This window comes from Eptesicus fuscus, chromosome 3, assembly GCF_027574615.1.
Source record: "Eptesicus fuscus isolate TK198812 chromosome 3, DD_ASM_mEF_20220401, whole genome shotgun sequence".
NCBI lineage: Eukaryota > Metazoa > Chordata > Mammalia > Chiroptera > Vespertilionidae > Eptesicus > Eptesicus fuscus.
The window spans coordinates 59,654,774-59,667,601 of NC_072475.1; the positions used below are offsets into that span (position 1 = coordinate 59,654,774).

At 42.5% G+C, this 12,828-nt stretch overlaps 1 protein-coding gene across 1 annotated transcript in view; it reads left to right on the top strand.

The window, feature by feature from the left end:
- FSTL1 (follistatin like 1) overlaps positions 1-7,180 on the top strand; it is a 57,860-nt gene extending 50,680 nt beyond the window's left edge. Inside the window, exons 10-11 of the mRNA XM_008146646.3 lie at positions 1,187-1,263; positions 4,478-7,180. Of these exons, the coding sequence (XP_008144868.2) occupies positions 1,187-1,263; positions 4,478-4,522 (122 nt within the window). The 3' untranslated portion in view covers positions 4,523-7,180. The remainder of the gene's footprint in view (positions 1-1,186; positions 1,264-4,477) is intronic.
- Positions 7,181-12,828: the final 5,648 nt, after the last annotated feature.

Consider the following 12,828-nt stretch of genomic DNA (forward strand, 5'->3'; position numbering starts at 1 on the left):
CGCCAAGAGAGAACATTTCAAAACAATACCCAGCCTGCCTCAACCAGGAAGCCTCCTGTACTCTACTCATCTTCCCAAAACTTCCCAGAATAGTTTTTCACACCTAACTGCTCCTGGTCTGGCTTAGTAAAGGTAGCCATCCCTTTCTAAGATGCAGGCAGTTGGTGAACAGCTGGTTTACGATCATCTGGATAATGAGCCCCATCACATGCATTAGACAGAAACTAAATCCTGGGACCATGCCCATTTCCACAGCAACGAGGCTGTTTATCCTCTCTGCTGGCCCATGTTCAGAGCCCTATGCGGTTATGTATAAAGAGCGCTCTCCATGGCCGTGCCCATCTTGGTGTGCAGGCCATGGACCTGAGAGGACATGGTAGAGACGGCATCCAAGGCATTTTCAGATCAATACCTGAAAGTTAGATCCTAAATCCCAATGGCGTAGAAAGGAAGGGACACTGAGACTTGAAGCCAGCTGGAGCCAGAGCCGAGGGAAGTGGCCATGGGGGGCAGCTTGATGCTGAAGTCTGGAAGCGGTGGTGGAGCGGTATTTCCTAACAGCAGTGCTATTCTCGATAAAGGTACAGATTCCTGGGCTCCATCCCAAACCTACTGAATCAGAATCTACAAAAGAGCAGCTTGGAAACCTGTGTACTTAAGATGTATTCTGTGATTTTTTATTTTTATTTTTTTTACTGTGCAAGTTTGGTAGACACTGTAGGTGTGGTGGGATCAACCCTGGCTGCACATCAGAACCACCCTGAGAGCTTTACAGAACCCTGTGCCCAGGCCCTGCCTCATGACAATTAAATCAGAGTCTCTGGAGGTGCAGTCTGAGCATTTGTATTTGAAATGTTCTCCAGGGCCTGTGAAAGGTAGGGAATCACTGCCCCAGAAGAATTCCTGAGTCAGGGTCCAGATTTTCTCCATAGTTCTGTCTGCAAGGCCAGCTCCTGGGATGGATGGACCAGAGCAGTTAAAGTCACTAGGGACAGAGGCCAGAGAAGGGAGGCGGTAGGTTGCTTTATTTGCAGTGTGTTAATTTGGAGGTGTCAGAGGAATGTGGATAATTCACCTCTTCTACTGATTAAACGGGAGATGAAATTAAGAACCTAGAAAGTAGATACCAGTGGGACCCCCAAACTGGCTTCCCTCAGCCACCTCTGAGCCTTGGTTCTTCTTGCAGGAAAGAATCAGAAGAGGGCCCAGACCCAGACAGAGGAGGAGATGACCAGATATGTCCAAGAGCTCCAAAAGCACCAGGTGAGTTGCAGCCTCTGTGCTGATTCGGGTATCTCTGCCGCCACCAGGCCCTTCCACCACGCAGCTGTTGCCTAATGTCCCGGGAGACCAAGAAGGTGCACTCTGTTTAACACAGTAGGTCCTGAATGATACACCTATAGTATCAGACTGATACAGTTCCCTGATGGGGTCCTCGCAGGGTCCCGCAGGTCCTAGCAGATAGAGATTACAACTTGGCAAATTGCTTAATCAGTAAGATTCAGCCAGTTGGTGATTTGCAAGTGGTTTGCAAATGAGCATGGGCTAAATAAGTTAACTGTTTTCTGTCACAACCAGTGCCCAGACCCGAAGACCATAGATTCTTGAAGGCCAGGCTCTATAGCTTGCTCATCATTGCAGCCCTGTATTAGCACAGGGCTTGGTATATAGTTGGCTCTCAGTGAGCATGAAATTAGTGGGTTTGGACTGCAACAGAAAGGATTTAAGTTAAGTGTTAAGCTGCCTAGAAAACAGCCTGGGGTGACAAACACAGGAAACTTTGAGGTTCTGCTTCCTGGAGACTTGAGATGATAAGAATGCTGTTCAGGTTCTATGTCAAGTTGAAGGCCTTCTTGGGTAAAGGGTTCTTAGCAGAATTGTGATCCACTGACATATTTTGCTAAGGACCTAGGGAGAAAACATGGGTGTGCTGGACTCCCGGGCCTGTCTTCCACTCATTTACCATAGTCTTAACAAAGGATATTACACCTTAGACCACCTGTCTGTAGACTGAGTCTGGTCATTCAAGCCCTCTCTCTTGTAGAAGTTTTTAAGGAATATAGATGTCATAAGAACTGCTAAACTATTGAGATGAAATATTTGACTTGAAAATAAAGAATTGTTCATATTAATAGTAATTGTTCATATTTATTGATTTTATATGCATTTTGTCATTATCACTAATAGTGTAGAAACCTCATGTCAGTTTTTTGAGCCAATGCAGAATCTCCCATCTTCTTTTTTTCCATATTTCAGCAGTCTTGAGTTTCCAGAGGAGTACAACTCCATAAAAGAAAAAAAGAAGTCCATAGGAATTCCTTGCATTTAGGATGGAGAGATGATCAGGGTAGAGAGTGGGGAGTGAATTAGAATAGCTCTCATTTTTAAGTGTCTCTGTCTACGTGAGTTCCCTCAGGAGCAGATGCTAAGGCATGGACTCAAGTACAAATAGTTTATTTGGGAGGCAATCCCAGGCAACACCAGAAGGGAAATTGGGAAATGAGCTCAGGATGGGAAGGAAGCAACAGAGTGTATCCAACAGTTATCACTGTAGGCAAGTGGAGCTTAATCCTCGTGAGGAACTCTGGGAGCAGAGTTTCCATGCCTGAGGGTATTCCTACCGGAACTCCTGTCAGCCACTGGCAAGGTTCCCTCCAGCAAACATAAATTACCTGGCATTTCTGGCCTGCCAACGAGAGAAAGAGGTGCAGGAACTGGCAGTCAGAAGCCATGTCAGAGAACTGAGAGGCTAAAGACCGGGGTTATGGACAGGGCACCAACAGTGTGTCTGTTAGATACCAGTCACTGTTGTTTTTATTTCCTATTAAGTTTTTTGTTGAGATATAATTCACATACAAAATTCACACCTTTAAAGTGTGCAATCCAAGGGTTTTTAGTATATTCACAAGATTGTCAGCCACCATCACTATGTATCCAGACGTTTTCATCATCCCCAAAAGAAACCTCATACCCATTAGAAGGCACTCTACATTCGCTCTTCCCTGGCAATCATTAACCTATTTTATAACTCTATAGATTTTCCTGTTCTGGACATATATAAATGGAATTATATAAAACATAGTGTTTTCTGTTTGTCTTTTTTCATTTAGCATAATGTTTTCAAGGTTTATCCTTGTTATAGCATGAATCAGTGCTTCATTCTTTTTTTTACTAAAAATTTTTCAATTACTGTTGAAATATATGCTTTATTCTTTTTTATGTCTAAGAGCCCCAGTGCACAGATTGAAAGGAAATTAATTAGAAGGTAGCCAGAGGGGCCGGACTGGGCTAGACGGGCCAGACGCACCCTGGAGCCAACCTCCCGGGGCCCCTCCCCGGCCTGCCGCACCTGGGGCGGCACCAGGGCTCAAAGGGCGTCTGCAGAGTGAGCGGGGTCCCTCTGGCAAGTGGGGTCCTTCGGCATGGCGTGCAGGATTTGGGCTGAAACCAGCAGTCTGACATCCCCTGAGGTCTCCGAGTGCAAGAGGGCACTCTGCAAAGTTGCTATCGCTCAGTAGCTCCTGCGTTAAGCGTCTGCCCCCTGGTGGTCATTGTGCATCATAGCCGTCAGCAGGTCAGCTGGTCGCTTAGGCTTTTACATGTACAGATAACATTCCATGATATGAATATACCACATATTGTGTATCCATTCATAGGCTGGTGTGTATTTAGGTTTTCGCTTTTTGGCTATGATGAATAATGCTGTTATGAACATTCTTATAAAAGTTTTGTGTTTTAGTTCTCTTGTGTATATAGTTAGAAATGGAATTGCTAGATCATATGGTAATCCTGTTAATCTTTTGAGGGAGTGCCAGGCTGTTTCAATTTCTTCACAAATTTGCCAACATTTGTCATTGTCTGTTATTTTTTATTTTAGCCATCCCTGTGTAGTGGCATCTCATTGTAATTTTTTTGATTTGCATTTCCCTAATGATTGACATTGAATGTCTCCTCATGCACTTATTGGCTCTAAGAAAAATATCTCCTTTGAAGAAATGTATCCCTGCTGTAAGAGATGGTACTTTATTACCCTCATTTTGTAGTTGAAGACATTGAGGCATGGAAAGCTTCATAGTATGCCCCAAATCTCCCAGAAAGTAGCACAGCCGCGATTGAAGCCCAAGTATTGTGCCTCCAGGGCCTGTCGCTCTTCACACCTCTCAGGACTTGGACTCAGGACGTCTTGTAGCACTTACATTTTTAAGACAGACATCATAATTTTTGACCCGATGGTTTCATAGGAATTCAAATAAGGTCAGCTCTTAATTCCGTGACAGCCCCTACATGACCATATTGTGAATAAAACATGCTCCTTGACCTCAAGTTGTTTGCCATCCATGCAGGAGACAGACCAGTCACCAGAACTAAAATTCAGCATAAGCATGTAACTGTCAATGCCAGATAAAGTACTGAGGACGAGATAAATGCCACTGATTTTTTTAAAAATAACATTTGTTTTTTCTCTTGCTTCTCAAAGGAAACAGCTGAAAAGACCAAGAGAGTGAGCACCAAAGAGATCTAGTGAGGAGGCACCTGGGAAGGGTGTCCAGAGCCCGGCACCTTCTCCTCCACTTCAGCGCTGAGTCCAGTATACACACGTGTCTGCTACAATCGCCAAATCACCAGTATTTGCTTGTATAGCAACAAGTTTTATTTCGTCTGTTTGTTTTGCAATAAAGGAAACGGGGGTGGCTGGCTAGGAGGGGAAGGGCCATAGCCTTCGTTTCTAGGAGTGATTGAAGAGAAACGGTATAAATGGGGCTCGGGGCTGGGGGCAAGTAAGGAAACTGCATCAGGGTTGGGAGAGGAGCGGACCCAGATCGGAACCACTTCTGAGTCTACCACAGCCATAAACATGCAGCAGGGAGGCAAGCAGTGCCAGCGAGAACTTAGCAGACCACCCCTAGAGGAGAGACTTGGGAAGCTCAGTGGAGAAGAACGCATTCTGCTTCCAGCCCTTTCCCGTCGGCATGGGACTCCAGCGTCTTTGCTTCTCCTGGCCCCAACCACCGCCTCTAGATACACAGCCATTTGGCTAGTTACCCAGTGTCCCTCACACTTGATGGCGTTTATGGGAGGGTGCACCCAAATGATGCAGATACTTGTGGACTTTCAGCCCCTTAGAGACCCAACCAAATTTCAAAAATACTTTTTACCAAAGGTGCTATTTTTCTGTAAAGCTTTTTTTGGCAAGTTGACTTCATTTTTCAGTTATTATCATTATATTATTGTTGTTCTTTTATATTTTGTTTTCTTGACTAGAACTTAAGCTTTTGTAATTATTTTTCAGTAGTCCTACCATTTCAGAGGTGGGGGAGTTTGGGTTCTTTCTGGTGCAGGGACTGCTATAACCCAGACTTCCCACGCTGCCGCATACTAGCTGTAGCCTAGAGACCGCCCCCTGGCCCCCAGGGGGTCAGCAGCCTGCCCCAGGAGCAGTGGCCGCCTCAGCCAGAAGCCAGGGGAAGAGAAGCGCCTCCATACAGGCTTTCAAGATCCAACAGCTCCTTTGTTTTCGATTATTCTAAGTTCATGCAAATCAGTATTTCAAAGGATGGAGACAAGTGCAGCCAAAGCAAGGCTTAGATATCCCAGCCTATCAATATGCTCGTTGATCCATCACTAACGAGGAGAGTGACCTTGGCCCTGGCTCTTCCTATTTCTGGGCCTCAGTTTCCTCAGTGAGCAGGTTGGAATGCATTAACCTTTCGATTTCCTAAGTTGTGAAGTCTGTGGTTCTGGTCATTGGCCCGGAGGAGACAGGTTCCTGTGATTTTCCTTCTTCTTAGGACCAATGAAAACGTACCGTTATAAGAAGAAGATTCAGATAGCCAACAACAAGCTGACTGAGTTTGACCTCAGTGGCTGGCCCCACAGGTTGTGCTGTGTGTGACGCAGAGCCCCCTGGGGTAAACCCTGCCCTGGAAAAGAGTGGGGAGGGAACCAGTGCGCTTGGTCTTCGCTTTTGCACTTCCTCTTGAACCTTCTTGAAAACAGAAATGGCTTTCCATTTAGAGATGAGGACAAAAGGGAGGTCCACATTTCCAGAGAGGAAAAGTGGGAATTTAATGTTAACGTCGTTATTGGTGGGCAGTCAGTCTTTCCTGTCTCTTTTGGCCTGTGGCCTTCGTAACCCCACTCAATACCATGCCTAACAAGGATTTGGAATAACAAAGACTTAAAACTTGACATAAGATCTCATTTTCAGACAATGAGAGGGAAATTATGTAGATAGTACTGCACAGGCAACTCTGAGGAAGTTGTACTGAAAATGGAATTTCTTCTAAACAATGTCCTTATTCTCCTTTGAAAGGAGAACATTCCACTTGGTTTCGAATTGTGAGCATTTATCTACATCCCACTTAAAAGCTCCCTCGGAACCCCACCTGTGCAGTCTGAAAGGCACCTCCCTGCCCAAGTGCTTTGGAGAACCCCGGCAGCACTGCTTGATCGACTTCGCCAACACTGGGACACTATGGGAATGAGAGCAGGAATACCAGTTTGTTCAAAGCAAGAAACCAGAGTGTCTTCTCACCTGTTACAGTTAGGACAATGGTTGCCATCCAAGACTTAACCTGCCCTACAACACTGAATTCCTCAGAGCAATCTGCATTCCTCCTGTAAATAGGGAAGCTATTATCTGCACCACAGAATCGTGTGATCGGATGACCATTCATGGAAAGCTGCTAAGTAGCCTAGTTTGGGGAGTCTTACACGGAGCAAATTAACAGGATTAAGTTGGGTTCAGTTCCTCCAGCTCTCTAAAAGCACAAGGCTTAGTCTGCAAGCTTCCTTGGGCTTTCTCTGAGTATACTGTTTTATAAACATAATAATTACAGCATCTGTTATTATAGACCCGTACTCCTCATGTACTCCCCACCAGTGTCCATGGAGACCTCACAGGCCATGACTCTGGACTCCATCACTGATTTTGGAAAGCAGGGCTCCTCCACCTGCCTGTAAGTCCATGTGAACCAGTCTGAATGTCTTTCCTTTACACTTCTGTTTTTAAATAGTCAAATTTCAAGAAGCAATTAAAACAGGTTTCTGTTGCCTATGTGTTTGTGAAATGTATTTGTATTTAGTACGCTTCCATATTGCATTTAACTTGTTTTTGTAACTCCTGATTCTTTTTTTTTGGATATTCTTGATAAATAAAGAAATTAAAATAACAGTTGTATTGGTTTCCTTTCTCCCCCCTCCGCCCTAAATAAAGTTATGAGAACATATTTGCCTGATGTAAGTGGATCTGGGTTTCAGGAACCTTAAAAGAGGCCTGAAAAGTTTTCTCTGAATAAAATCTTGGAACTGCAGCTGGGAGAGAAAATTTACTCAGGGATAGAACAAGTTTATTTAAAAGAAGGATGGATGGCGGTCTGGCATAGGAAATGATAAGAAGTCAGGGAGCATTCCTGTATTGAGAAGAGGTTAAACTAGACTCCTGACGCCCTCGTGGGTCTTATGAGACTGGAATGGCATCAGGTGAGGCTGGCTGCAGGGAAATGATGAGAACCAAATAAACCTGGGCAGGTGGCACAGGGAGTATGCCAGGGTCTGCCCGGAAAACCTTAATGGCTTTTACCTGATACACACGCATTGTCCATAGGAACAAATATTCCCAAGTGGGTTGATGCTGGCTGGTTAAGACCCTCTGTTCTACTCTGTCCTGGAGACACATGACCAACACTTGCTTTCCTCTTCCATGTCCCAGTGATTATTGTAGACATGTAATCCCCACCCCAATAATCTATCTTCTGAAAGAGCTCATTATGGCTGATGAGGTTTATGCTTTCTCAATTTTAGTCATATGTGTAGAAGTCTTGCTTCTCTAAAATTATAGCCAGGATACCTTGATTGGATTTAAGGTATTACTCAAATGCTTATCAAATATTAAAAGGCTAACTCAGTTATGTCATTGTTATAGATTACTGATCTCATTAATCATAGTCTGATTATTCGAATTTTCATTCACAGAAGAAAATCTTAAACAAAATTTGAAGGGTATTTTGTCCACAACCACTCTTATTATTTTTTTCAACTAACAGGTTTTTAACAGGCTGTGGTGCAATTCATTATTTTTTTTTTTATTTATTTTTTTAAAGTATTACATGTCTCATTTTTTCCTGATTAACACCCTCCCCCGCCGCTCCCACCCCTGAGAGCAAACCCCCACCGCCCCAGTGTCTGTGTCCATTGGTCATGCTAATATGCATGCATACAAGTCCTTTGGTTGATCTCTAATCCCCCTCTCCCCTGCCTTCTCCCCGAGGTTGGATGGTCTGCTCAGTGCTACCTTGTCTCTGGATCCATTTTTGTTCATCAGTTTATGTTGATCATTATATCCCACATGTGAGTGAGATCATGTGATATTTATCTTTTAAATACTGGCTGGCCTCTCCTAACCTTCATGCTCTTACAGTATGTATGTGTTCAGGAAGTAAAAATAAATTATCTCAATTTCAGGCATTGATACTCTCCAAATACTACCTTCTATCCTCCATCTCACTATCTCTAGTACCCAACTCCAAAAATTTTTTGGCTGCCATCAGGATAAAAAAACAAATAATCCTACCACCTTTTCACTGTCCTTTCTTCCCTTGGCATCCTTCATCCTTCCTAACCCAGCTTAGATCCCATGATTGATTATTCTCATCACTGTCTAGCATGCATCCGTCTTCCTTTGTCATACTTGCATGGCAAAACCTCCACATCTGGTTAACACGACTCTCTTCCTATTCTCTGTCCACACATGAGCAGCTGAATGTGGCTGGAGAAAAAACACACAATCATGCTGAGGGGTTTCATTTTAAATTCATGACCATAAACCTCAAAAGTGCCTTTAGTACTGCCCAGGAAGCCTGTTATGTTTCTTTCTTTTTTAATTTTTACCAGAGGATATGTCTGTTGATTTTAGAGAAAGAGGAATGGAGAGGGAGAGAGAGAGAGAGAGAGAGAGATTGGCTGCCTCCCATATGCACCCCAACAGAGGATCAAACCTGCAACCTAGGTATGTGCCCTGATCAGGAATCGAACCTGCATGTTTTGGTGTACAGGATGACACTCCAACCAACTGAACCACCAACCAGGGCCCTGTTATGTTTCTTTAATTATTCTCATCTACTCTCGTAGGTGGCTATTTCATTCTTTCTCCTCAAATCTTCCACATCACCATCCCAGCCTTACACTCAGCTGATAACTTGCCTCCTGTTTCACTAAGAAAATTAGAAGCAAGCAGAAAAGAATTTCCACAAGCACCACACTACTCACCTTTCTGCATCTGTGCCCATATACTCTGTGTAACCGCCTTTTACATAATCTTATTTACAGTAAATCCTTCTGCCTGTGCATCAACCCCATGCCCTCTGCCTAGTGAAAGGCATTACTCAGTAATTTTCGCCCTCTCCCCAACATCAACTTTACACTCTCCATTGGTTCATTATCAACATTCAAACACTATTATTTATCCCATCTAAATAAAAGGAAAAAAGAAAAAGAAAACCCTGTAACTTTCTCAGTTAATGCACATTTTTCTACTGCTCCCCTTTGAAAAAGAAACTGTCCTCTGTGTTAACTGTCCAGTAATCTATTCTCAGATTCCACAAGTAGCCCATGTTCCTCCCCTGAAATGATCTAGTCTCAACCATCAGCAGCAGCTTTTGACACAGGTCACCACACAACTTCCTCCCTGAAACATTTTCTTCATTTGGTTTCCAGGTCATGGTGCTTTCCTAGCTTCCCTTCCATTTAAATGTCCACTCCTTCTCTTTCCCCTCTCCTGATTTCTCTTCACCTTCCTGGCCTACAAATGTGGGAGGGTCCCAGGACTCAGTGTCTGAACCTCTGAGGTTGCCATCTATAGGTTGATAACACCCATATTTATGTTTCAAGCCTGGACCTCTCACCTAAACTCTAATTTCATATCCAACTATCTACTCTACATTGCCCCTCACATATCCGACGTTGGCATCTCTAACTTAACACATCCCAAACCAAACTCTAGGACTTTCTGATCAGAATAAATGTTGACTCCATTCTTCCAGTTGCTCCAGCAAAGCCTTGGTCATCACTGACCCTCTCCTTCTTTCACTTCATCATCTAATCTCTCAGCAAATCCTATTTGCTCTATCTTAAAATACTAGTATATGTACATAATCCAGTTTCTTCTCATCACTTTCACTAATACCACCTTGAACCAAGTCTCCATCCTCTCTTAGCTGGATTATTGTAACAATCTCCTAAACCTGTTCCCACACTTGGCCTCTCTTGGGTCTTTTCTCAAAAGTAGCTGGGAAGATATTTTTAAAATATAAGTCAGATCATTTCACTCCTCTGTTAAAAACCCTCTAACAGCTTTCCATCTCTTCCCATAGTATTAGCAAAAGCCAAACCCTTATAATGGCCTATAAGTGCCATTCAATCCAGCCTCCTGTTATCTTTCTATATTGTCTCTTACACTCTCCTATACAGTCTCTTTATTTCAGCCACTGATCTTCTTACTGTTCCTCAAGGCCTGGCTTCCTCACTTTCTACAAATCTTTGTTAAAATTTAAACACTCGGTGAGGCTTTCTCTGGAAATTGCAGCCTATTTAAAATTATAACCCTCCATCCCCCAACCCCCTCTTTCCAATCTGCCTGCCATGCTTTATTTTTCTCTATACAACTTCACCATCTGATATACTACATAAATGTTTTACTTTATATTAAAATATAATATATATACAGACAAGTTCATATAAGTGTCCAGCTCAAAATTTTCACAAACTGAACACAGCCATGAAACTGGCACCCAGATAAAAACAAAACAAAACAAAAACAGAATATTACCAACACCTCTGGAATCCCCTCATGCTCTCTTCTAGCCTTTATCCCCTTCCTGCTCCAAAGTAACCAATATCCTGATTTCTAACAGCATAGACTAATTTTGCTTGTTTTTGTATTTCATATTAAATGGGTTCATTTCAGTAACGTACTACATATTTTAATGATCTGTTTATTTCCTGTCTATTTCTTCCCACTACTAGCACATAAGCTCCACGAGGGTAGGGATTTGTTTTATTTCTTGTCACATCCCCAATGCCTAAAAGAGAATATGGTACAGAGTTATAGCCCAACAAATATTTCATGAGTGAATGAAATATTGAACAAATGGAAATGAGAGTAAGAGAATTAAAAAGGGCTAGGAGTCTGAGCCAAATCTTGAAGGATGAACAGGAGTCCATCAGGCAATTCAAGGAAAGAAATGCATCCCAAGCATAAGAAGAATGTCTAAAAAGGCTTGACAAAATGAAAAAAATAAACATAATCTAGGAACCACAAGGAGTTAGTAAGCTGAGAACAATGAGCAATAGCCATGTGTTGAAATACAGCTTTGAGGGTAGAAAAATGGGCATATGTCAGATCTCAAAGGACCTTATACGAATAAGTACATGAAAGGACGTGAATAAAAGTAAAATATATGGGCCTTTTAGGCATTTCCAGGATCTTTTCAGGTGTTGAAATTTAGTGGGACATAAGACAGGGATTTCCTTGAACTCATCTCATTAATAACTTATCCTAGCATCTTGAAAGAGAGTCTGTGGCCCACTGCAATGGTCAAAGACCTCTAACTACTCCTCAGTGTGTGGGAAAGGCTTCATAGTCTGGAGAATAAGTAACCCCACTCTTCTTTCCTTTAAAGGAAAAGACAACTCAAAATAGGACATTTAAATCTTGTAGTCTGTCTAGTTAATCCTATTTTACTGGGATAAAGCAAGGAGTCAGAAGCTCTGCTTTCCTCCCCTGCTGTTCATAACTTTGAGGAGATGGCACCCCTTCCTCATAGGAAAGGGATAGGCCAGAGTTTCTTGGGATGTCTTTACCACCCCAAAGGACCAACACCCTATATCAGTGGCTCTTGAATTTGAGTGGGTCAAAATCACCTGGAAGCCTTGTTAAAACACAGATGATTAAGCCTACCTCCAGAATTTTTTATACAGTATGTCTTGAATAAAAAATGTGGGGCATGGAAATCTGCATTTCCAGCAAGCTGCCAGGTGGTGCCAATGTTGCTGATTTAGGGTTACTTCTTGTAGAACCACTAGTCTTTCTAATGCTCACACTTCAAAGTTTATTAAAGGTTATTAAAATGGAATGAAATTAGAACTCAATAACAGAATAAAATTTAGGAAATATAATATATATGAAAATTAAACAACACAGTTCCAAATAATGGGTCAAAAAAGATATCTCAAGGGAAATTAGGAAATACTTTGAGATGAATGAAATGAAAACACAACATAACAAAACTTATGGGATGCAGCTAAATCAGCACTCAGAGGAATATTCACTGCTATAAATGCCTATATTAAAAAATATCTCTACCTGTCCGCCGCCATCATGGGTAGCATGCATGTTCCCAGGAAAGGCTTGTCCCAATCAGCTCTGCCCTATTACCACAGTGACCACACTTAGCTAAAGTTGATATCTGACAATGTGAAGGAGCAGATCTATAAACTGGCCAAGCAGGGCCTGACTTTCTCACAATTTGGTGTGATAATGAGATACTCACATGGCATTGCACAAGTACATTTTGTGACAGGAAATAAAATCTTGAGAATTCTTAAGTCCAAGGGACCTGCTCCTGATCTCATTGAGGATTTCTACCATTTAATTAAGAAGCTATTGCTGTTCAAAAGCATCTTGAGAAGAATAGAAAAGATAAGGCTGTTAAATTCTTTCTAATTCTGATTGAGAGCTGTATGCAACAGTTGGCTTGAAATTAGAAGAACAAATGAGTTCTCCCCCTACCTCCCCCTGCCCCCCACCCATCCAATTGGAAATATGAGATT